Here is a 25647-nt window from a genome sequence, read left to right as displayed (position 1 = left end):
GGACGAGTGTCTCAGTGCTGGGCGAGCAGGTTACAGATAAAACCCCTCTCCTCGTGGGGCTGATGGTATATCCACTCAACAGGTCTAAAGCTCATCTTAGAATCGATTCCACTCTAGGATACGTCTGAGTAGAGAGGGAAAGAGGGAAGGAAGAATGAGGGAAGAATTAGGAATGCAGAGAGGGACATCCCCATACAAGGGCATCTGCTGTCCCAGGCTCTTGCTAATGGCAGCTCCCTGTCCCCTGAGCCAGAGCACAGCAGGCCGCCCAACCCCAAGCTGTTATTTTTCTTATTGGAGCAAAAATGGTCTTTTCTTTCTTTCTTTCTTTTCTTTCTTTTTAATTTTTTTATGATAGGCACACAGTGAGAGAGAGAGAGAGAGAGGCAGAGACATAGGCAGAGGGAGAAGCAGGCTCCATGCACCGGGAGCCCAACGTGGGACTCGATCCCAGGTCTCCAGGATCGCACCCTGGGCCAAAGGCAGGCGCCAAACCGCTGCGCCACCCAGGGATTCCCTTGTCTTATATTTCTTAAAGAAACTTCCTGCCTGGAGCAAAAGATGACCTCAGGATGAAGGTCTCTGCATTCGATGCCTGGGCTGCTAGCAAGGGGATAGGATCCTCGGTGCCTGGCCCTGTGGAAGGCCTGGTAAGTTCTTGGCTTGCTCCTCTTGGTCTGGTCAGCCTCTTCTTGGGCATGGGTTGACCACCTGATTCTCTTGCTCTGTTCTAGTGAATGGTCCTTGGGTGGGGCCAGACCATCTACATATCTGAGTTGGCCAGTTGCTTTGCTGGGACTTCTGGGGCCTTTGTGTTAATCCAGACACTCAGCTCCATTCTGACCTCTAGCTTCTGGGAACTTCCTGGGTTTGGCTCAGACTTGCGCCTAGACCTTGCTCTTGGTTCTCCTGGCCTGGTTTCCCCTAGCCTTGAATTGCCTGGAAGAGTCTCTGGATAGCATTCCTACAATGCACACATAAAGAAGTAAAGGGATCCTGGAGCCAGAGAGTGGGGGACAGGGAGGAGGAAGCACAAGGCCAGGTTTCCATAAAAGTCAAAGCTTCTCCTTGCAAGCAAAGAAAAGACACTGTAAAGCCAAGTTGCAATTTGTAACTCTGGGCATATGTTGCTGGTTGCCTAAAAAGATCAAATATTTTGAATTGAGCAGAAAGATAACCCTGGTCCACCTGTGCCAAGTTCCCCTATTTTCTGCTAAAGCTGGGGCTCACTCTTGTTTTGGGTATTTGAGGAAAGCAGTGAAGAGAGAAATATACATACACCTATCACATCTCCCCCCCAACACACACCCCTGCACCCCCCAAACATATACTAAATACCAAACACACTCCATACATTACACACCCCACACACATCACACATCATACATACTCAGCACACATACCACAAACACACAGGCACACCCTCGCCAACAGTTTCAGAGGGCTCCCAGACGTCCTGCGGCACAGCCAGACTCCAGGATCCCGATGCATTTCCCTTTCCCTTGTCTGGGCCACTTTGATTTAGTGGGGCTTGCAGGGAACCTCCTTTATCAGCTCTGGCAACAAAGGGCCACTCATTATCTGAGGGTGCACAAAAGGGGTTTCCAAGAGGTAGGGCTCCGAAATAAACTGATCTGGGTTCAAATTCTCATCTGTCACTTCCTAGTTGTAGGTGGCTTCAGTTTTTCTCATCCATAAAATGGGTACAAATATTTCCCTTTTCATAGCATGGTGCTTGGGGTTACACAAAATGGTCAGTAACTAAACCTATCATACAAATTCTGGGGAGGGCTTTACGTATATTAACCTAAACACTCATATATATTAACTCATTCAATCCTTCATGAGATAGCTATTATTATTATTTATTATTATTATTATTATTATTAAGTAGTTTCCACGCCCTGCAGGGAGCCTGACACAGGGCTTGAACTCACAACCCTGATATCAAAACCCGAGCTGAGACCAAGAGTCAAATGCTTAACCCACTGAGCTACCCATGCGCCCCATGATAGTTATTATTATTTTGTTTTATAGATGAGAAAAGTGAGGCTCAGAGAGGTTAAGTAGCTTGTCTAGGATCACACAGCTAAGTGAGAGGCGCTGAATTCAAACCCATGCAGTTTGGCACAGTCCTGAAGCTTGTAACCAGCGCGCATACTTCCTTGAACAGGCTTGTTTCCTTTTCCTTCCCTTCCTGACCCCTCAAGCTACAAATTCCTAGAGTGGCTCTATCATGGCACTTACCACCTCTGTATTGTACAAATTTGAAATTATGCCTGTCTCCCCACCTTGGACCTTGTTTCACAGAGACAGGCACGGCTGTTTTGGCTTGGGACCAGGACTGAACAAGACAGAAGAGGGAGGCAGATAACAAAGCCATAAAAACTGGGTGGTCTGGGGCCAGACAGCTTGCCTCCTGGCTTTGACATTTTCTTTTCCTTTTTTTTTTTTTTTAAAAGATTTATTATTGGGATGCCCAGGAGGCTCAGTGGCTGAGCATCTGCTTTTGGCCCAGGGCATGATCCTGGAGTCCCAGGATTGAGTCCTGCATTGGGCTTCCTGCACGGAGCCTGCTTCTCCCTCTGCTTGTGTCTCTGCCTTTCTCTGTGTCTCTCAGGAATATATAAATAAAATCTTTTTTTAAAAAAGATTTTTTTTTTTTAATTTTATTTATTTATGATAGGCACACAGTGAGAGAGAGAGAAGCAGAGACATAGGCAGAGGGAGAAGCAGGCTCCATGCACCGGGAGCCTGACGTGGGATTCGATCCTGGGTCTCCAGGATCACGCCCCGGGCCAAAGGCAGGCGCCAAACCGCTGCGCCACCCAGGGATCCCTATTTTTTTTTTTTAAAGTAATCTCTATACCCAACGTGGAGCTCAAACTCCCAAGAGTCCCTGGGATCAAGAGTTGCATGCTTCACCGACCGAGTCAGCCTGGCCTCTGGTTTTGACATCTAGCTGTGTGTGTAGACAAATCAGTTAACCTCTCCGAGCCTCAATATCCTCATCTGTAGAATGGAGATACTAAACACTTCTATCTCAGATGCTGTGAAGACATAATTGGCCAATGAGCCTAAGACACTTAGCACAGTGCTTAATTCATATTAGCTGTGTCCACTATCCTGATGGTCTAGAAGCCTGGAGGGATGGGGGGTCTGAGATGGTCTGGCTGAAAAAGCCCCCAGCTCATCTCCTCTGAGCCACAAGGTGCTGCCTGTCAGATGTGGGCAAAGCAGCAGGGCCCTGGCCTCCCACCCCGCCATGCTGAGGTCCCAGCCCCCACTCTCACCTCTGCTGTCATCTTGGCAATGAGCCCAGCAGAGATGGCTCCACTGAGCACATTCCTCCTCAGGCTGGGGTTCCTGGGGTCCTTGAGGTTGCTGATTCGGCTGCGCACCCGGTTCCGGTACTTCATGTCCGTGCTCTTGAGCTCCTGGTAGATATGTGACATGGTCAAGGACCAGCGAGCCACTCATGGAGGGGCACAGAAGGACAGGGAGCCGCTCACTCCCTGAAGCCCGAGGAGCCCCAGGACCATCTGTTCCCCTCCTTGGACTTGAACAGGGATTGGGCATCTATGTGGCCTCTGACTCCCAGAGTGGGGCTCTTGCTCGGGCATTTGGGGTCAGCTATGCATCAGGGACAGGAAACAGCTTCCATGGTGAGATCAGGCCATAGCAAGCTCTGTAGTGTCAGGGACCCCAGGGATGGGCGTCCTGGGTCTGTCTGAGCCTTTTGAATAACTCAGATGAATCACATTTCTTTGTGCCTCGGTTTCCTTATTTATAAAATATGGGGCTATTCTGAGGATTCAGCAAGCTACACCTAGCATGATGCACCAGCCTGGTGTCTGGAACATCACGTGTTCAACATTTAGGGCCTGGTAAGATGAGGACAGTGATAAAACTCATCCCCAGTTTCAAAAGGCCTCTGGAACCAGCTATCAGAGGAAAACATAAGATTAGGAGCCTCATGTCAAAGGCTCAAAGAAGTATTGCAATCAAGACACCATTTCGTTCAATCTTCAGTCGTGTTCCCAACATAGTCGAGCACAGATCCACCTCCCCCCCCACCCCCTTTTCCCCTAGGAATACCTAGAAGCAGGTCGTGGAACCCACTTTGGGAATTGCTGGTCAGAGTTACTTCTCTCATTAATAGATAAGGAAGCTAAGGCTTGGGAAGGATGCGGGCCCTGCTCAAGGTCACAGGGCAGATTCCCGGCAGAGACAGGGCTGGAAGCCAGACCCCCTCCTGCCAGTAAGGCTCCCTCCGCTCCCGCCGCAGGAAGTCGCCCCTGACCACCGGCCGCAGGGACTTCTCTTCCCGGGCGGGGGCGCGCAGCATCCCAGACAGGTCGCCCACCCCGCCTCCCTTCTCTAGCCTCTGGAGGAGCCCAGGGACACAACGCATTGTCTTGGTCTCCTCTGCCAAGCAGAACCAGGAAGACAAACCCTTTGCTGGGAAGAGCCATATACGAGAAAGAGACTGTGGGGAATATGGACACATGGAACAGCTGACTTGCTAGAAGCGGTGGGAGGGAAGGTGGTGTCATCTATTTTGTCTGTTATTGCTGTTTTAATGTTTGTGTAATAACAACATGAAAAGAAAGAATACACCACAATGCATGTAAAAGCCAAAAATTTTGTTTAAAAAAAAATCTGTGTTTGGGGGCAGCCCCGATGGCCCAGCGGTTTGGCGCCGCCTTCAGCCCAGGGTATGATCCTGGAGACCTGGGATCGAGTCCCATGTCGGGCTCCCTGCATGGAGCCTGCTCCTCCCTCTGCCTGTGTCTCAGCCTCTATCTCTCTCTCTGAGTCTGTCATGAATAAATAAATAAAATCTTAAAAAAAAAAAATCTGTGTTTGGGATTCCTGGAGGTGTGAATCTGCTTGATAGGTGGGGACAGCAGGCCTGGCAGTACTGTCAGCAGCCTCTTCCTGACTCTGTCTCTGTTTCCTGAGATTCCAAGGCAGGACGAGGTGGAGCACAGGCCCTGGGGTCACTGACCCCTTCAGAGGTACGGTAGTGCGAGGTCACGCCAAACAGGGCAGATCTTTTTAGGACAGAGAGCATTCAAGCCCTGGAGCTTATCCTCCCCCTCACCCTCATGTCCCATCCTCTAAGAACAAAGAGGTAAAGGGCTTAATACAGCTCTGATTTCCTGTCCAGAAGAGGGAGGAAGGGAAGGAGGAAAGGCCAGGAGTGGCACCGGGTACCAATCGCTGGCCTTTGTTTCAACCTGGGCTTGAAGGTAGAAGGGACCTGTTTGGAGGAACCACCACTTGGAGAGGATAAAGATGAAGCTCGGGGGACGCGTGGGTGGTTCAGTGGTTGAGCATCTCCCTTGGGCTCAGGTTGGGATCCTAGGATCCTGGGATCAAGTCCCAAATCGGGCTGCTTCTCCCTCTGCCTCTCTCTCTCATGAATAAATAAATAAAATCTTAAAAAAAAAAAAAAAAAAAGATGAAGCTCAGGGTTTTGATACCTTGTGCTCTGTGTTCCTGAATCAACTGGGACTGATGAGAATGTACTTGGTGACGTGTTGGACAGCCCAAGATGCACTGGTTAATAATTAAATGATGGTGGAGGGGACTTCCCAGCAAGCATGTCTGAGGATATACAGGTAGGCCTCACACAGGACGTGGCAGCAGGTGAGCTTGTTGACCATGGTCAGACCAGACTGGACCAGGGACCCTCCCCAGCAGACCTGATTGAGCTCCCTAGGTAGCCCAGGAGGCTTAAAAGGGTCACTCACATCTTAAAAGGGTCACTCACACCTCAGTGTGACACTCAGAACCCCTCTCCCTGGGAGATTTGTCCCCCTCCCTCTATACCCCTTTGAGATGCAAAGCTTTATTTCTCCAGCAAAAGATATTCCATGCATTCATTCAGTGGGACACTGCAGAGGCATTTTCTTCCCCAAACAACACTCTTTTGGTGCAGGGGGCCCACATGACTCGGTGGTCACCTCCTCTGTCTACAAAGCCCCCTTGCAAAGAAGGCAAGAACTCAGGACATGGAATCCAAAGGCCAGGGTTTTCAATCAAGCCGTGACACCCAGTAGTTCTGAGCCCCAGTTTCCTTATCTGTAAAATGGAAACAACAGCCTCTGCCTCCTAGAGACTGTGAGAATTGCCAGAAGCAGGAAGCATCAATTACCCATCACAGTGCCTGGTATGTAGTTGGGACTCAACCTTCAGAGGATGGAAGAGAGGAGAAGGCAGAGGATGAGAAAGGCTGCACTCCCTGTCGACTCTGATACTTGACATCGCAACCCAGCCAGGTGACAATGTGGCCTGCCTGGCACAGGGACTGAGCTCTCAGGCTCTGGAGTCACACTTTCTGGGTTCAAATCCCAACTCAACCACTACTGTCAGCTGTATGAGCTTTGGCAAGAGACCTAACCTCTCTGAGCCAATGGCCTCCCTTGTAAAATGAGATTCATCAGGGGACCTACCTTGTGGGATTGTTCTCAACCTTGAACGAGGTACTGCTTCTAAACAGCTTAGCAAGAGGCTGGCAGGTGCAAGACTTAATGCATGTTAGCTAGAATTAAGAACTCCGGTTCAGAGGCAGAGCAGGGGGAGGTCCCCAGGACCCTTCCCCTCCCCTTCAGTGTCCCGGGTCCCTTGCACTTGGGAGCCCCTGCTGCTGGACAGTCCAGGCACCCACAACCCTGGCACAGCTCAAGGATATGATCTTCGATTTCCGATGCCATCTTGTCACAGTTGACTCCATAGTCCTTATAATCATCTAAAAGAGATTTGGGAAGCACAGGTGTCAGCCAGACATGACGTTGGCAGTGGTGCCTGCCCGCACAGGGCCCTGCAGTGTCCTGTACCACTCCTGAGAAAGACCGCATCTCATCTGCCCTTGGGAAACCCTTCCCTCCTCCACCTGGCCCAGGCCCTCTCACCTTCGGCCTTCAAGGCTGCCGAGAGCATCTCCACACACTTGTCCCGCACAGAGTCCCCTGTGAGATAGCAGGGTGCCAGGAGGCAGACGGAGGGGGCAAAGGTGGGGGTCGAGGGGCTGGTGGGTGTTTTGGGGGTCTCTGCTTTCGATTTGCTGCTGTTTGATCTGAGGATGACAAACAGAAACAGACATTCTGACATTAAGCTAATAAAGCCTTCGCTAAGCACCATTCTGGATGTTTCCATGGGTGAGCTCCCTTAATCCTCATGACAACCCCATGAGGTAGGTGCTATTTTTAGGCACTTGACATGGATCATCTCATTTAATCCTCACAATGACCCCATGAGGCTACCTGCTATTCCTATCTCCATATTAGGCTTGCATTTTAATTTTTTTTTAGAATTTATTTATTAATTCATGAGAGACACACACAGAGAGAGAGAGAGAGAGAGAGGCAGAGACACAGGCAGAGGGAGAAGCAGGCTCCAGGCAGGGAGCCCAACGTGGGACTCGATCCTGGATCGTCAGGATCAGGCCCTGGGCTGAAGGAGGTGCTAAACCGCTGAGCCACTCGGGCTGCCCTAGGCTTGCGTTTTATTTTATTTATTTATTTATTTTATTTATTTGTTTATTTTAATTTATGATAGTCACAGAGAGAGAGAGAGAGAGAGAGAGAGAGGCAGAGACATAGGCAGAGGGAGAAGCAGGCTCCAAGCACCGGGAGCCCGACGTGGGGTTCGATCCTGGGTCTCCAGGATCGCGCCCTGGGCCAAAGGCAGGCGCCAAACCGCTGCGCCACCCAGGGATCCCTAGGCTTGCGTTTTAAATTGAGTTGTAGAGATAGTCCCATTTAGGATAATTTGACTCCGGTCACACATCTGGAAGCCAGAACCTAAACCCAGGCAGTTGAACTCTGGTGCCCAGACTCTTAACCAATCACTCTGCTCTGCTGGTTACAGAGTATTATCACGACACCCAAAACTATGCTACCTGGAAGCCTGGGTGGCTCAGCGGTTGAGTGTCTGCGTTTGGCTCAGGGCGTGATCCTGGGATCCGGGATCGAGTCCCATGTCAGGTTCCTTGCATGGAGCCTGTTTCTCCCTCTGCCTGTGTCTCTGCCTCTCTCTCTCTCTCTCTCTCTCTCTGTGTGTCTCTCATGAATAAATAAAATCTTTTTAAAAAAAAACTATGCTACAATCCGTTAGACACCATGCTAGCTGCTCTCTCTACCATCTCAGTGAACCACGTACTCACTCATTCAGTGAATATTTACTAGGTCATGTGCTAAGAACAAGGGGTAGGGCAGACAAGTCAGGAAAGCTCCATCCCGCAAGGAGCTGACAGTCCAGTGAACAGTGAATTTACCACCACTGAAGAGGGCTGGCTTTTACCATGTGCCAGGCACTGCGCCAGGCACTTCAGGAACATTTTCTAATTTAATTCTCATAGTAATCCTAGGAGGTAGATACTGTTCTCCTCCTCGTTTGCAGATGAGGGGAAACAGAGTTACACCGCTGAGATTTGAACCTAGGTCTGCCCGATTCCAAAGTCTACTCTTAACTCCTGTGATACAGTGCCTAGGAGTGACCTCATTTGGGTTTGGGCTTAAAAACTCGCAAATACAGGGCAGCCCCGGTGGCGCAGTGGTTTAGAGTCGCCTGCAGCCCCATGGTGTGATCCTAGAGACCCAGGATCGAGTCCCACGTCGGGCTCCCTGCATGGAGCCTGCTTCTCCCTCTGCCTGTGTCTCTGCCTCTCTCTGTCCTTCTGTATCTCTCATGAGTAAGTAAAATAAAATCTTAAAAAAAAAAAAAAAACCTCACAAATACAGGGCAGCCCTGGTGGCTTAGTGGTTTAGCACCACCTTCAGCCCAGGGTGTGGTCCTGGGGTTCTGGGATTGAGTCCCACATCGGGCTCCCTGCTCCCTGCATGGAGCCTGCTTCTCCCTCTGCCTGTGTCTCTGCCTCTCTCTCTGTCTCTCATGAATAAATAAATAATCTTTAAAAAAAACACTCATAAATACAGAAGCATCTGCTTTTGGCTCAGGGCTTGATCCCAGGGGTCTGGCATGGAGTCCTGCATCGGGTCATGTGTGTACATATATACATACATGTACAGATGACTGGAGGGATAACTATATGTCTTAGCTTGGGCTGCATCCACCACAGCCTGGATGGTTCGTACAATAGATATCTCCCGCAGATCTGGAGACAGGGAAGTCTGAGGCCCAGGTGCTGCTAAATTCAGTTTTCTCCCTTGTATACAACCTCCTTCTTGCTAGCTCCTGGCATGACAGAGAGTGAGCAGGTGTCTCTCTGAAGGACACTAATCCTATTGGATCAAGGCTCTACCCTCATGACCTCATTTAGCCTTCAGTACCTCTATAAAGGAAGGCTCTATCTCCCAATACAGTCAATTTGGGTGTTGGGGCTTCAACACAGGAACATTCAGACTCTAACACCTTATAATAGCAATTATCTCTCTGAGACCGGGTTACAGGAGATTTCAATCTCTTCTTATGCTTATCCATATTTTCTAAATTGTCTCTGAACAGTATATGTACTTTTGTAATGAGAAACACTTTGTTTTTTTATTTTTTTAAGATTTTATTTATTATTTATTTATTTATTTATTTATTATTTATTTATTTATTTGAGAGCGAGCGAGAGAGAGCATGAGTGGGAGGGAAGGGAGAGCCATGGGGGTCAATCCCCAGGATCATGACCTGAGCCAAAAGGCAAATGTTTAACCAACTGAGCTACCCAGGCACCCCAATTTTTTTTTAAACATCTGAAAAAAGAATCTGATAATCAGGAGTTGCTACTCTAAGCTGATGGCTCAGATGGGTTTCCTGTCTTCCTGTTCTCAAGGAGCTAGCAGCAAAGGTGGAAGCAACTCATGTATCCAGTGAAGATGAACAGATATCATGGGCTAGAATACAATGGCATATTTATTCAGTCACAAAATGAATGAAATCCTGAAATATGCTGCAACATGGGTGAACTGCCACGAATGGAGGACATTATATGTGAGATGAGCCAAATACAAAAGGACAAATACTGTGTGATTCCACTTGTATGAAGTACCTGGAATGGTTAAATCCAGGGAGACAGAAAGTAGGGTGGTGGCGTGGGTGGTGGAGGAAGGGGGAAATGGGGAATTAGCATTTAATGGAACAGAGTTTCAGTTTGGGAGGATGAGAAAGTTCTGGAGATGGATGGTGGTGGTGAGTATACAACGATGTGGATGTACTTAATGCCACTATACACTTAAAAATGATTATAATGGCTAAATTTTATGTCATGTATACTTTGACAAAAAAAATCTATATAGGAAGCTCACTGAATAAGCATAACCATACAACTTGAAATATGCAATGATACCTAATCTGTTTTATATCTTTGGTAAATCTTAATGCATTCGAAATAACAAAATATCTTTTTTTTCCTATGGTGGAAAAAAGGTTAAAATACACATTTTGTTACATATATTTTATCACAATAAAAAAGTTAAAAAAAAAAAAAAAGGAAATATTGATATATGTGACCAAAAAAACTAGGCTGAAACTCAGACTCCAGCTGCTGTTGGCCCCTCTCAAGTCCTTGCAAAGAGGGTGCTGGGCGATGGAAGAGGTATCCTCCAGCATCCCATTGGTGACCCATGCCAATTAGTATCACCAGGCCAGCCCTTAGTAACCGCATGGCCTAAGAAAGCTCAAAGAGGTCACACACTGCAGTGCAATGCAGTCCAACAAATTGCACAAGGGCTGGGGAGCAAGAGCTGCCCGCTGGAGGGGTGGACGGGAAAATGAACTCTTGGCAGAAATGCAGACGTGGGAAACCTGGGGTTTGTATGGGCGATGTTCAGGGCAGCCGGAGTGTGAGGGGGGAGGGGGCTGGAGAGAAGGGACGCGACAGACTTGGGCTTGCTGAGGAAGGTAAAAACCAAAGCCACCGTTTATTGCCTGTTTGCTATTTGTTGCTCTCCATAACCCTGCGAGTCAAGTTGCTGGCCCCATTTCACAGATGAGAGGATGGAGTGACGGTTGCACAACTCCCTCCATTTCAGAGCTGCTCCTGCACTACTCTTGCGGTGGGTGCCAGGCAGTCAAGATGCCTCCACCTTTATCTCTTTCAGTAACCCACCAGGATCCACCAGCCAGCCTACAGGCCTCCTAGGAAAAACTGACCAATGGGAGTTGAAGAAATTAGGGTCCTTTCCTACACACCAGAGTCTTAATCACATTGAGCCCTTGGGGGAGGTCCCAAAGGGCTGCTGCATTTCTTAATTCCAGGGAGTGCTATTCATATTGTCAGCTGGGAACCTCCCAGAGTTGTACAGTGCACAGCGTGGGCAGCTGCACCAGGCAGCTCTGGAACTATGGATGTGCTTCTTCCCTTCAGGAAGAAGATGCTGAGCTTCTGAAAAGTCAGACCCACGGAGGCATGTCTGAGAGTGAAGCTGACTGAGTAGTCTAGGCTTTCCAGTGTTAAAAATCTGGGGTTATAAGATCCAACATCCAACATCCTGCTGGGCACTCTTCAATGTAGATTCCTCAGGAGAACTCCTTGTTCCTCAGCCCTTGCTGTTTGGCTTGACCTTGGATGCCCCCTGTCACCACAGACACCCTTGGATCACTGGGACTTTTGTGTTCTCTGGAACCTTGGGGCTCATCAAAGGTGCCCCAGTGCTGCCTCAGGACAAGGTGGGTTGGGGAGGGAAGGCTCTGCTCTTGTAAGGTTTCTATTTTGAATTACGAATAATTTTGTCCAAAGGGATTTCCTAGCTTTATTTTATTTTTTTTCCCTAGCTTTATTTTTTAAATGCAGTTTGAACCTTTCTGTTCTAGAGGAACTTACCCTGGATTCCACCCAACCCTGCCTGACAAGTGAGTGGCCTGGCAGCAGGGCACAAGGTTGGGAATCTGCAGGAGTCAGATTTCAGTGGGAGGGAAAGGTGTGTGGGTGAGGGGAGGCTGGAAAAGGTGTAGATTCTAGAGCCTAAGGGGCTGCCTGCAACCAGAAGAAATCTCCCTGCACCCAACCCTGATCCTGGCCACCAGGCTCTCACCTGCACAGGTGTAACTGCCCCGAAGCTGGTCTCCCAGCATCCTCTTCCCCTTATAACTCACTTGCCACACAGAAGCCTGGGGGAAGCCTTTCAAAACCTCAACAGCATCAAGTCTAACTCTTCACCGTGGCCTCCCAGCCCCTCGACATTGGCCTCTGCCTCCCCTCTAACCTAATCTCATGCCATGCTCCCCTTCAGGTCATGGAAGACCCTCCCCCAACTGCTTCTCTCTCTTCCCTAACTACACTCCCCACACAGCCTATTCCTGCCCTGTAATTCCCTAGCACATCGTGACCTGGTTTCTTTCATTCATAGCTCTCACCCAAATCTAGAATCTAGAATTAACAAGCAGTGTGTTTATAAACATTGTCTGCCTCCATCTCCAGATGACAGGTTCCAGTGTATAGGGACCCCTTCGGCTGGTTCACCACTGTTTTCCAGCACCTGGAACAGCGTTCGGGGCCAACACTCCATCAATCTTTGTTGAATGAATGAATCTAGGACGAGTTGAGGGAGTTGGCCACAAAGAGATAAAAGGCACATCCAGGGGCCTAGATACAGTTGCACTGGGTGGGTGACACGTCCTCTTTGGAAGGCTGGTGACCCTGCTCCCTGGAATGAAGGGAGTGATCTCTCTCTGAGGCAGTGTCAACTCCCACGACCCAGGCCAGCCCATCCACAACGGTGATGGAGGCCTGGATTCCTCCTGGCACTGGGCCTCACTGACCTGCATGCCCATCACCACATCCACAACGTCAGGACTCACGTTGAGTCCTCAGTGAGGAACTGTCAGGGGAGCTGGTGCATGCTCCTTGGGAGGCATGAGAACAACAGCTTTCATCTGGGGAATGTCTACATGGGGTGGCATATTTCTTAAGAACCCAAGCTGCTCCAGAGTGAAGCTCCAAGGCTCAAGGCCTGACACCACCACTTTGAAGCTATGTGACCTTGGGCTAGAAATGGGGATGACACCGGTACCCATCTTATAGAGTCTCTGAGAGGATTAGAGCATCTAAGAGAATTCTAGTAATGAAGTGTTAGCCAATCTACATAGATTGCCACACTAAGTGTATTATTACCAAGCATTATGCACATACGGAGCATTTATATGGGTTGGGAACAGTGTTAAGCATTTTGATACGTTTAATCCTCATAATGAGGGGTTCATAATTATTCCCATTTTGCAGATCAATAGACTGAGGTTCAGAGAGCTGAACTGACTTATCTGAGGTCATCCAACCACCAAAAGGCAGTCACACCACAAACCTAGATCTGCCTGCCTTCCAAGTTCTTTTCAACACATTGTCTCTAAACGGCTGAGAAGTTTCCCAGGTTAGATTGCTTGTTGCATTTACCACTCCCCCACCCCCCACCCCTCCACCCCCCACCTTCCTGGTGGGCACTCCCAGTCCCCTCCCTCCCCTTGGCTAGGAGCTGGCTGGCTGGAATTCACGTCTCCCTGCATTTCAGGAAGCCAGGCTCATTTTGCTTTCATTGCACAGGATTGGAAACTGTGACAAATTGCAGGGAGGGCATCCCTGGCGGGGGTGGGGCGTCGGATTTAAAGCATTTAATTTTTTTTTTCATTTATTTATTCCTGAGAGACACAGAGAGAGAGAGAGAGAGGCAGAGACACACAGGCAGAGGGAGAAGCTGTCTTCATGCAGGGAGCCCAATGGGGGACTCGATCCTGGGACCCCAGGACCAGGACCTGGGCTGAAGGCGGCACTAAACTGCTGAGCCACCCGGACTGCCCTGGGGCGTCGAATTTATCAACCGCTTCCTTCTGCTCCCCGGATGTGCCAGCGCCTGCCCCAGCCTGGGATCTGACATCATCAAGCCTTTAGAAAAATTCTCCCGCCCCAGGTCGGAGCTGAGGCACCTGGAGGCCCGCTCGCTGCTCCTGCCGCGCCACCTCGAGGACACTGCGGTCACTACACCGCCAGGCAAGCCTCGCTGCCGGTGAGAAGTGAACAAGTCAGACAGCTCCGTAAGGGCAGCGGATAAAGTGCAACCTTCCTCCTCCACCCGGGGGTGCCCTTCGTGGTCTGCTCCCTGATGCTCCAGCTCCCTTCCCGGAGCACCACGCTCACTCACATCACTACACCTTTGCATGCTCCAGTCCCACTGCCGGGCATGCCCCCTCTTGGCTTGCCTACCAAGCAAACTGCTCATCTTTCAATTCTGAGCACAAATACAGCATCCTCCATGGAGTCTTCTTCGACTTCTCAAGTCGTACTGAGACACTCTTCCTATGTTCCCATCGAATGTTATATCTTTGAAAAACATTCTTAAAAAGCATTTGGAGAACAAAAACAAAAAAAATATTTTGGTGTCTTGCCTCTATGTTAGTGATTTGCTGTATAAAGGCAGAGATCATGAGTTTAAATCTTTGCCTGGGCTTAGGGGCTGCGACTGGTTGGGCTCCAAATGTATTTTGTTTGCCCTACTGTGTCGTAGGAAAATATGAATACATTGTCAATATTTAAAATTGGAAGTTTCATATGAAAATATCGATGTCCAGCTTTCCTTAAAAAATAGGAAGACATGGCATGCTGGACCTGCATTTCTCCAAAGCAACAAACAGCTGGGCCAGATAGTGAGTGCCCCCTTCAGACAGATAAGTACCCTCCAGGCTGCTGTGGTCTCCACCAGTCACCCACTGTTTGCACATAACCTTGGTCCTTGGAGGATGTTAGGTTTGCAAGGAGGTGCTCAACAAACATGCTCACCAAATGCATGGATGGATGGATGGACAGATGGGTGGATGGATGGAAAGATGGAAGAGAAAGATGAAATCAAGAGGTAGAGAGTGCAGGAAACAGTCTGGGTGGTAGGTAAGGTGGAGTTACAAGACATGCTTGTATTCCTTTGGATTCCCCACCCCAATACAGAACCAGCAGGAAATGGCACAGCTGCTCTAAGGACAAACATATTCTGCTTGACTGGCCTTCAGAAAAAGAATGCATTATGGGAGGGAGTCAGAAGACTTCGAGGTTACGAGGCAAAGTCAGGAAAGGAGTATGGAAGTATAAATTCCTACACAAACATGAACTGTTTTTATTATAACATCACACCCAGGACTGGACTAGTGGTCAGTGCTTCCTTTTGGGATAGAACAATTCTTCATTATGCAGGGATATCCTTCATGTTCCAGGACATTTAGCATCTCTGATCCCTGCCTATTTAATGCGGTTGTGCTCCTTCCCCTCTCCCATTGCAGACTGAAAATGTTTGTGTCTTCTATAAACTCATATTTTGAAGCCCTAACCTCTAATGTGATAGCATTTGGCGGTGAGGCCTTTGAGAGGTAATTCAGTTTAGATGAGGGTGGGCCCCTGATGGGATTACTGTCCTTACAAGAAGAAAAGAGACCAGAGCTCACTTTGTAAGTGTGTGTGTTGTGCAGACACAGTGAGAAGGTGACCATCTGTAGGCCAGGGATAGGGTCCTCATCAGGAACTGAGTTGGCTCACACCTTGATCTTGGCCTTTTCATCCTCCAGAACTGTGAGGAATAAAGGTCTGTTGTTTAAGTCACCTAGCCCACATTCTGTTACAGCAGCCTGAACTAAGATACCCTCCAAGTCATGACAACCAAAAATGCCTCCACAAATTTCTGAATGACTCCCTATTGAGAACCACTGGTGCAGAACCAGGATGACCCTGGAGCTTCCATTCTTAGGCCTCATTCATGGAAGACATTGCCAAATGACCACAGAACTCTTCTCTTCAGAGGCATGATGTGGCCTCAGACTCCTTCTCCAAGCAGAACTTCCTGGAGCCTCCACTCACCAGCTTGCACTCAGCAGCCATTTTGGAACAGAGCAATCCAGAGGCCCCATCAACATCTTCAGATGTTCAATCTTCAGAAAGCCTTAAACAGCCTAATTTTTGTGCCTCTTCTTTTCTATCCAGTGGTAGTCTTACTGGTACTAAAATAACTGTGCGCCTCCACATATAGTCTCCTAGAAGCCAACACCTGGTTACCCACCATCCAGTATGGTCCCTGGACACGAATCATTAGCTTTAATCCACTTCTAATCCACTGCCTCCTGCTCTAACCTCTCATCTCCCCCGGACCGCAGTTCACATTCCCTCTTTCAGTCATAATCTCTCTTTAGTGATCTCATCAAGTTTTGTGACTTCAAATGCTAGATACATGTTAATGGGTCTGAATCTTAGATTTCTAGCCCAGATGTTCTTCTTTAATCCTAGCTTGGTATAACCTAAGTATAAGGTATAACCTATTCAACTTTTCCACCTGCGTGACTAGGACACCCCTCAAACCCAACACATCCAAAACCTGAGCTCCAGCGTCTCCTTTCGCAGCCCTGATTGACACACAATCTTCCCCCCTTTCTGTCCTTGCAGGTCCTCAAGCAAAAAGTCTTGGAGTCACCTTGACTCTTCAGATTCTCTTGTACCCCTCCTCTCAAACTATCTCTAGAGTCCGTCACTTCCCCAACCTGCACTGCTGCCACCCTGGTCCAAGCCACCACCATATCTTGCCTGAACTTTTGAAAAGCCTCCTGGCTGGTCTCTGCTCTTGGTCTCTGCTCCTGCCCTCAGCCCTGACAACCCATGCTCAGCACAGCAGCCAGAGCCATTCTGATACATTCCCCGTCTTGTGGCTCCCGTTCCACTCCATCCTCCAACTCTCCCCCTCACTCCAGCCCTGGCCACCTCATCACCTCTTGACCCTGCCACTTAGGGTCCTGGGCTTGGAATGACCCCGATATCTGCCTGGCTAGTTCCTTCATTTCTTTGAAGGGTTTGTTCTTTTTCTTTTTTAAATATTTAATTTATTTATTCATGAGAGACACAGAGAGAGAGGCAGAGACACAGGCAGAGGGAGAAGCAGGCTCCATGCAGGGAGCCCAACATAGGACTTGATCCCGGGACTCCAGGATCACGCCCTGGGCCAAAGGCAGGTGCTAAACCGCTGAGCCGCCCAGGCTTCCCGAAGGGTTTGTTCAAAGAGAGCTCTCCTGACTGCCCTGATGACCATCCTTCCCAACCCCCCTCACTGTGCTCTCTTGTTTTCCATAATGCTTGTCACCTTCTAAATCATTGCCTGATTTATTTATTATATGTATTGCCTAACACCCCATATTAGAACATAGGCCTCATGACCACAGGGATGTTTCTTTTGCTCATTGCTGTGTCCTTGGCACCTAGAACAGTTCCTGGCACATAGCTGCCCCTCAATAAATATTTGATGAATAAACAACTTGATAAGTTATGCTATTTCAGGTAACTAAACCCAGAGATCTCACTCCAGGTATAGACTCTCAAAACCTCTGTCCTCATGGGTTCAACTTGACCTTGAGAATGTTCCCTAGGTAGTAATGGGGCAACACTGACTGGTCAGCCACCCCAGTGAAGGAGCCATACCTCTGATTCAGAGTCCATTCAGTCTTACTATGTGGTCCCTAGAATTTGGAAGCAACATAATGAATGAGGCTTCCTTCTTTCCCCTGCCCCAGGGCTTCTCCCATGAAAGCAGAGAGGGGAACACGTGCTGAACAGGACCTCTGGGATGGAGAAGCCCAGGACTTCTTTTACCTTTCCATCGATGGCCTTTTTGGAGAGGACGTGGCTGAAGACTTGGAGTCCACAGAATCTCTCCTGAAAGAAGAGAAACTGGAGATGAGACTCTTGTAAACTAGCCCAGTACTGATGCTAAAGAGCTCAGAGGCTGGAGAGAAAGCTTCTGGGAGTCAGACGTGCTGGGCTGAGGATGATGGAGCCCACCTGAACCACAGTTGCAGGTGGGTGATGCTCCAGGTAGCATGGGCTAGTCACTGCACGTACCCTCCATCAAATGAAGCAGTCAAGGGAAGGAAGCCTAATACATACCATATACACTACATGCGCTATGGCATGTATTACTATTTTTTAAAAAAGATTTTATTTATTTATTCATGAGAGAGAGAGAGACCGAGACATAGGCAGAGGGAGAAGCAGGCAAGGAGCCCAATGCGAAACTCGATCCTGAACCCCAGGATCACGCCCTAAGCTGAAGGCAGATGCTCAGCTGCTCAGCCACCTAGGTGTCCCACTAATTTTCTTTTATTGTAAAGATTTTTTATTTTTAAGTAACCTCTATACCCAAACTGGGGTTTGAACTTGCAACCCCCAGGTCAAGAGTCACATGCTCTACTGACTGAGCCTGCCAGGCACCCCTCCCCCTTTATATTTGGGGAGGGGATTTATATATCCCCTAAATATTTGTATTACTAAATATTTTACCTAATGCTCAGCAGGCTCCCCACCTCCTTGCTCTCAGGCAGGCCTTTGCTAGCGGGAGTCCACAGAGATTGGCATTCCTGGGACTGCCTATTCTCACAAGGAGCCAAGGAGCTAGAGATCAGTTTTAGCCTCCCCTTCCAGGCACCTTACTTAGGAGAAGCAGAGAGAAGCACATAGGCCTTGGAGATACTACAGCCATGATAAAAGGGCAAGTGAAATAGGGCACAAAATTAGATGTATACGGTTTCTAAAGTCACACAAGAAAACCAACGCCCCAGAGGGAAAAAAGGATGGAAAGAAAATAAAACCGGGGAGCCTGGCCGGTTTAGCGGCTATAACACACAACTCTTGATCTCGGGTTGTAAGTTGGAGCCCCACATTGGGTGTAGAGATTGCTTAAAAAAATAAAATAAAAATCTTAAAAAGAAAGAAAGAAGAAAGAAAGAAAGAAAGAAAGAAAGAAAGAAAGAAAGAAAGAAAGAAAGAAAGAAAGAGAAAGAAAGACACCCATGGTTATATTAGGGTATGGGATCAGAGGTGAAATTTGTTTCTATTCTCCAAAATGCATGTAGCTACATTCTCTTTATGATAAAATTAATCTGTCTGTAAATTTTTTTTAGATTTATTTATTCATGAGAGACACAGAGTGAGAGGCAGAGACATAGACAGAGGAAGAAGCAGGCTCCCCATGGGGAACCCAATATGGGACTCAATCCCAAGACCCCAGGATCACGACCCGAACCAAAGCCAGACGCTCAACCATTGAGCCACCCAGGTAGCCAATCAGTCTGTAAATTGTAACCATCACTCCCCATTTCATTCACTCAAGCTTCTTGCCTTCCTTCCTTTTTTTTTTTTTTTTAAAGTAATCTTTACACCCAACGTGGGACTGGACTCACGACCCTGAGATCAAGAGTTGCATGTTCCAGGGAATGAGCCAGCTAACTGCTGCCTCCTGCCCCCGCCCAGGCTTCCTTGTAAGCCCGGTGCAGCACCCCCTCCAACATACTACATCACTGTCTTCCCGATCATGTGTTTTGTCTGACCAGCTCCCATTGTAAATTCTGCAAGCACAGAGCTCGGCGGTGGGGCTTGTTCACCAGGCGGACACTGTCCCTGCAGAGCCCACATCCCCTTGGGCACTCTCTCCCCCAGTGCACTGGGACCCATGGGCTCCACGCTAGGAGCTCCCCTGGCCTGTGCCCCAGGGAGTCCTCCGTGCCAGCTGGTGCCAGAGGCCTGGTGAGCTGGAAGGGCCCTGGAGCTAATGACCCTGGGAGCGGCCTTCAACCCACATACAGGAATTGGTGGATAAATACCACAGTGTCCTCAGCCCTCCTGGGGGTGAACCCGAGGTGTGTCCTCCACTGTCACCCAGAGTTCCCCAGCAGGACTGAAGCCTGGCTGCCCAGCAGCAGCAGCCCACTAACACACCCTGGGCTGGCTCCCTTCGCTTCCCCGTCTTACTCCCTCACTCCTCTCTCTGCATTTCTTGAAATCGCTTCCCAGGTAAACCCCTTGCACTTGAATCTGTGTCTCAGGGTCTGCTTCTGCAGAATCCAATCTGATATATTCACTGGCTTATTCCAAGCAAATACAAGAATGCCTTGCACAAAGTAGGGGCCATTTAAATATTTGTTGCCGGACAGCCCTGGTGGTGCAGCGGTTTAGCGCCTCCTGCAGCCCAGGGCGTGATCCTGGAGACCCTGGATCGAGTCCCACGTCAGGAGCCTGCTTCTCCCTCTGCCTGTGTCTCTGCCTCTCTGTGTCTCTATGAATAAATAAATAAAATCTTAAAAAAAATATTTGTTGCCAAACGCTGCAGAGCCCAATAATACAGAAATATAAAAACTAAAAAAGTGGGTAAACGAAGCTCCCCAGTGGCAACCGTTGTTTGAGGTTATTCCTTCCAGTTCCTTTCCCTCAGGCATACAAGCATATATAGCAGGTATTCTAGAAAGGGAGATAGTGGCATGAGTTGCAATCCTGGTCCTGCCCCCAGGGCAGGTCTTCTCTGAGTATGGGTTCCCTTCCCTGTCAAATGGGAAGAAAGTCACCTGGGGGTCGCTGGGAAGAAGACATTCCTGTCCCTCCAGTGGTTTTGAGAACATAGAAGTTTTCCACACTCTGTGGAAAACTAGTCCTAGCTAGGCACCTGATTTCTGGTTTTCTGGATTGTGCAATGTTCCCTCACGGATTTCCAGCTGCCACCTCATCCTCCAGGTGGCGTGGGAGACAGTGGGTGAGGCAGCTTCAGGGGCTGGCCCTGATTATCCCATGGACTCGTTTGGCTCCAGATCTTCACCCCAGCTTCAACACAGAAGGGAGGCAGCAAAGAGAGAGAGGGGAAGAGAGAGGGGATTCTTCACATGCCCCTCCAATCCCTCACTGGATCCTGGGGCTTCCCATGCAGGATTCCTCCCCGAATGCCCCATGGGGACATGGGGATGGACAGGTGCAGGCCAGAGTGGGAAGCTGGAATTCTTTTTTTTTTTTTTTTTAAGATTTTATTTATTTGAGAGAGAGAGAGAGAGAGAGTGCATGAGCGGCAGGAGGGGCAGAGGGAGATCGAGAAAATGATTCTCCACTAAGCAGGGACCCCGATCATAACCTGAGCCGAAGGCAGATGCTCAACCGACTGAGCCACTCAGGTGCCCCGGGAAGCTGGAATTCTTGCAATGGAAGAAAGAAGGGAAAACACGAGCCTCAACCACTGAGACTCATCATTTTCTGGCCCTTCTTCATTGCTTCCCATTTTAGAGCAAACTAGAAAGATTCTGCAGTTATTGCAAATGATCATTATGAAAAGGATTTAGGAACAAGAAAAAATGCTTAGAATACAACAGGAAGATAAACAGGGACATAATTGTACTCTCTGCCTATAGGAATAGAAAAATTATGTATATGAGTAAATCAGGACTGGGAGAGAAGAGCACATCCAAAAGCTATTTCATTGTTGGAAGTGGCACACTGTGGACAAAAGCTTTTTTTCATTTTTATTTTTTTAAGATTTTATTTTTAAGTAATCTCTACACCCAATGTGGGGCTTGAACTCAAAACCCCGAGACCAAGAGTCACATGCTCCACCAACTGAACCAGGCAGGTGGCCCTTGTTTTTATTTTAAATGTCACTAATACGGTTGGTATTTATATAATAAATAATGGTAGTAGTTCACCGGGGGCACCTGGGTGGCTCAGTGGTTGAGCATCTCCCTTTGGCTCAGGTCATGATCCCGGGGTTCTGGGACCGAGTCCCGCAATCGGGCTCCCTGCAGGGAGCCTGCTTCTCCCTTTGTCTCTGCTTCTCTCTCTGTGTCTCTCATGAATAAATATATAAAATCTTTATTTTTTTAAAGAAAAGTTCACCAATATAGTTGAAATCAGACCCCTCCCAACTTAATTTTCCCTACAAGGTGGAGAGACAACCTCCTCACTCTCTTCTTAGCCTCAGTGAGAGCTTCATTTCATAGTGAAAAGTAAACTAGCATTAACAATATAATGTCCCAGGAGAACGGTCAAGATGTTGTTAAATGTAGGGGCACCTGGGTGGCTCAGGCAGTTAAGGATCCAACTCTTGATTTCGGGTCAGGTCATGATCTCAGGGTCATGAAATTGAGCCCTTGGTCAGGCTCCTTGCTGGGTGCGGAGCCTGTTTAAGATTCTCTCTCCCCCTACTCGTCAGGCCTGTCTTAAAAAAAAAAAAAAAAGACGAGAAAGGTACACATCAAAATATTAACAGTGGTTATTTCCTTTTGTGTTTGAGTTTCTTTCTTTCTTTCTTTTTTAAAGATTTTATTTATTTATTCATGAGAGACACAGAGAGAGAGAGGCACAGACACAGGCAGAGGGAGAAGCAGGCTCCATGCAGGGAGCCTCATGTGGGACTCGATCCCGGGCCTCCAGGATCACACCCTGGGCCAAAGGCAGGCGCCAAACCGCTGAGCCATCCAGGGATCCCCTGTATTTGAGTTTCTAAACTTTTTACAGTAAACATGCCTTACTGTTGATATAAATATATACATGCAGAAAAGTTATAAAATAATATAGAGAGTCTAATTCCATGTTATGGACACAATAAGTATTTTATGGGTAGTGTGATGCATGCAAAAAAGTCTGGAAAGATATATATAATTATAAATGATCATTATAAATGATAAATATATATTTAGTATGTATGTATGTATATATATATTTAGAGAGTATGAGTGTTGGGGGGGACACAGTGGGGAGGAGCAGAGGGAGAGGGAGAGAGAGAATCTCAAGCAGACTCTGCGCTGAGCATAGAGCCTGACTCCAGGCTCCATCTCAAAACCCTGAGATCATGCTCTGAGCCAAAACCGAGTTGTATGCTCAACCAACTGAGTCACCCAGGCACCCATAAACTATATATATATACATATATACATATATATATTATATATATATTATTTATTTATTTATTTATTTTTTCATATATATAATTTAAACACGGGATTCTTCTACATGATTATATATGCTTGTCTCTGGACAATGGATTTTAAATTTTATTTGTATTTTTAAAACTTTCTTTTTTATAAGATTTTATTTATTCATGAGAAACACAAAGAGAGAGGCAGAGACATAGGCAGAGGAAGAAACAGGCTCCCTGTGGGGAGCCCCATACAGGACTTGATCCTGAACCCCACGATCACACTCAGAGCCAAAAGCAGATGCTCAACCTCTGAGCCACTCAGGCATTTCTATTTTTAAAACTTTCGGGGGGGTGGGGCGGGGGGCAGCCCCGGTGGCCCAGCGGTTTAGCGCCACCTTCAGCCCAGGGCGTGATCCTGGAGACCTGGGATGGAGTCCCACATCGGGCTCCCTGCATGGAGCCTGCTTCTCCCTCTGCCTGTGTCTCTGCCTCTCTCTCTGTTTCTCGAATAAATAATTAAAATCTTTAAAAAAAAAAAACTTTCTACAATGAGCAAGTAATTACCTGTATACTAAAATAAATATAATACAAAATAGTTAAATTAAAATAATAAATATAATTAGGATAATATTACAAATAAACATTTTATTTTTAGGAGAAAAAAAAACTGAGAAAATGATGCTTGTTTTTCAGACCACAATACTGAGTCTCAGAGGCTAAGGTTGTGAACAAGTGACCAAGTTCAGTCCAGAACTTGGCTTTCTTCTCTCCAATTGTCTCATCTCCCATACATGTCATCCTTATAGGCCTTTTAAAAAAAATCCCTTTAATTATTATTTAGTGGGATTCAGAGATGGAGCAAAAGGAAATGTATGTGTTCAGGCTGTTGCCTTTACCCAGATGCCTATACTCCCTATTCTAAAGGCTAGGTAGTCCCATATCCCATTTGATATCCTCTCCCAATGGTCCACCCTCTGGTCTTTTCAATTTTATCTCATAAGACCCCTCTCCATCCTGGTTCTTCATTGGTCAAGGTGCTCAGACCTGCTCCAGATGTGGCCAAACCAGCCAGAGCATGAACACAGGGGAAGCACTAAGAGCTGGCCTAGTGATATTCAGGAAACATTAACTCCCTGCCAGCCAAACTTCTATCCCCTTTGCAAAATTAAAACATGCCATATGAAAAGTTAGATGTCAGGATTTCTCCAAGTAGAATAAAATTGCAGAGTGAGCACAATGAAAGGAACAGAACAACAACAAAAAGATTACAGAACCATTTGACAAGTATTCCATTTTAGGAAGACTATAAAATTGGTGATGACTGTATAGAAAGTCAGCCAAAGAAAATAGAAAGAAAGACCATATACCAAAATATTGAGTGATTGTCTTTGGGTGGTGAGAATGTGGGTGATTTTTCTCCCTTTTTCTCTGTATTTTCCATTATTTCTACAACTGATTTTTATCACTTTACTTGTTTATTTTTAAAATATTATTTGTTCTGATTTTTTTTAAAGATCCTGGAGACCCAGGATCGAGTCCCATGTCAGGCTCCCTGCATGGAGCCTGCTTCTCCCTCTGCCTGTGTCTCTGCCTCTGTGTGTGTGTGTGTGTCTCTATGAATAAATAAATAAAATCTTAAAAAAAAGAACACTTAATAAAAATTAGCACATATTTATTGGAAAAAATAAGAGAGAAATTTGCAAAAAGAAGGAAAAAAACTTCTCAATCCTACCACCCAGATATAATCACTATCACCATCCTGGTATATATCCTTCTCATCTTTTTTCCTATACATATACATAAAACTCATTTAACTTTTTTTTTTTTGTAAACCTTACACCCAAGGTGGGGCTTGAACTCACCACCCGAAGATTAAGAGTCACATGCTCTACTGACTGAGCCACCCAGGCGCCCTTCACTTACTTAATTTTTATAAAACTGGGATCATACTGTATATACTCTATCATACACACACAGCTTTTCTTAATACTTAGTGAACATTTTCTCACGTCTTTAGATTTTTTTCTACCTAGCACTGCCTCTCCACGGAGGCCCTATCGGCTTTTTAAACATAATAAGTGATTTTTCAACGCATAGGACTATTCTGTGGATGTAAGGATATTTAGGACCCTTGCCCCACAGCTATTTGCACAGACCAAAGTGGGAGTAGCGTGATGGAGATATATCTCCCTCCTGGGTAAGATCTTTCCTTCTACGGCATCATTCCCTAAAGCGTTTTCTGCAAAATATTTGTTGTATAGGATTATAATAAACATTCATTTAAAAAGAGTTCAGAGACTAAAAATGTTTCAGAAATGCCAGCAGAAAAATGTTACAAATACAACATTTAGTCTATGCTTTAATCTGGCTAATTCCTTTTTTGAACTCACAACTCTAAGATCAAGAGTTGCATGCTCTTCCAACTGAGCCAGCGGGTGCCTCTAACCTGGTTAATTCCTTAAAATGAACTCTTTAAAAAAAATTTTTTTTTAAATTTATTTCAGAGAGAGAGAGAGAGAGAGAGAGAGAGCGAGCAAGCGTGAGAGAGAGCACAAGCAGCGGGGGAGAGGTAAAGGGAGAAGCAGATTCCCTGCTGAGCAGGGAGTCTGATGTGGGACTCAATCCCAGGACCCTGAGACCATGACCTGAGTTGATCAACTGAGCTATCCAGACCACCCTAAAATGAATTCTTTATAGTGACTATACTAGGTCAAAAAGTATGTTCATTAAAAATATTGACATATTGGGATGCCTGGGTGGCTCAGTGGTTGAGCATCTGCCTTTGGCTTTGGTGGTGATCCCAAGGTCCTGAGATCGAGTTCCGCACTGGGCTCCCCAGAGGGAGCCTGCTTCTCCCTTTGCCTATGTCTTTGTCTCTCTCTGTGTGTCTCTCATGAATAAATAAATAAAATCTTTTTAAAAAGTTGCTATATCACAGATGACATTATCCATATAATACCTACTATTATCTGCCATCAAATACTATTCAGTATTATCTAATACTGCCTTCTTA

General features: G+C 47.1%; 1 protein-coding gene across 1 annotated transcript in view; it reads right to left on the bottom strand.

The window, feature by feature from the left end:
• Nucleotides 1-25647, bottom strand: part of TCEA3 (transcription elongation factor A3) — a 41210-nt gene that overhangs the window by 6798 nt on the left and 8765 nt on the right. The window contains exons 5-8 of the mRNA XM_041767131.1: nt 17558-17620; nt 6921-7084; nt 6701-6757; nt 3294-3448 (exon numbers count right to left, since the gene is read on the bottom strand). Of these exons, the coding sequence (XP_041623065.1) occupies nt 3294-3448; nt 6701-6757; nt 6921-7084; nt 17558-17620 (439 nt within the window). The remainder of the gene's footprint in view (nt 1-3293; nt 3449-6700; nt 6758-6920; nt 7085-17557; nt 17621-25647) is intronic.

This window comes from Vulpes lagopus, chromosome 8 (assembly GCF_018345385.1).
Source record: "Vulpes lagopus strain Blue_001 chromosome 8, ASM1834538v1, whole genome shotgun sequence".
Taxonomy (NCBI): Eukaryota; Metazoa; Chordata; class Mammalia; order Carnivora; family Canidae; genus Vulpes; species Vulpes lagopus.
The sequence above is the reverse complement of the archived record's forward strand: the minus strand, read 5'-3'. Positions and strand labels throughout refer to the sequence as shown.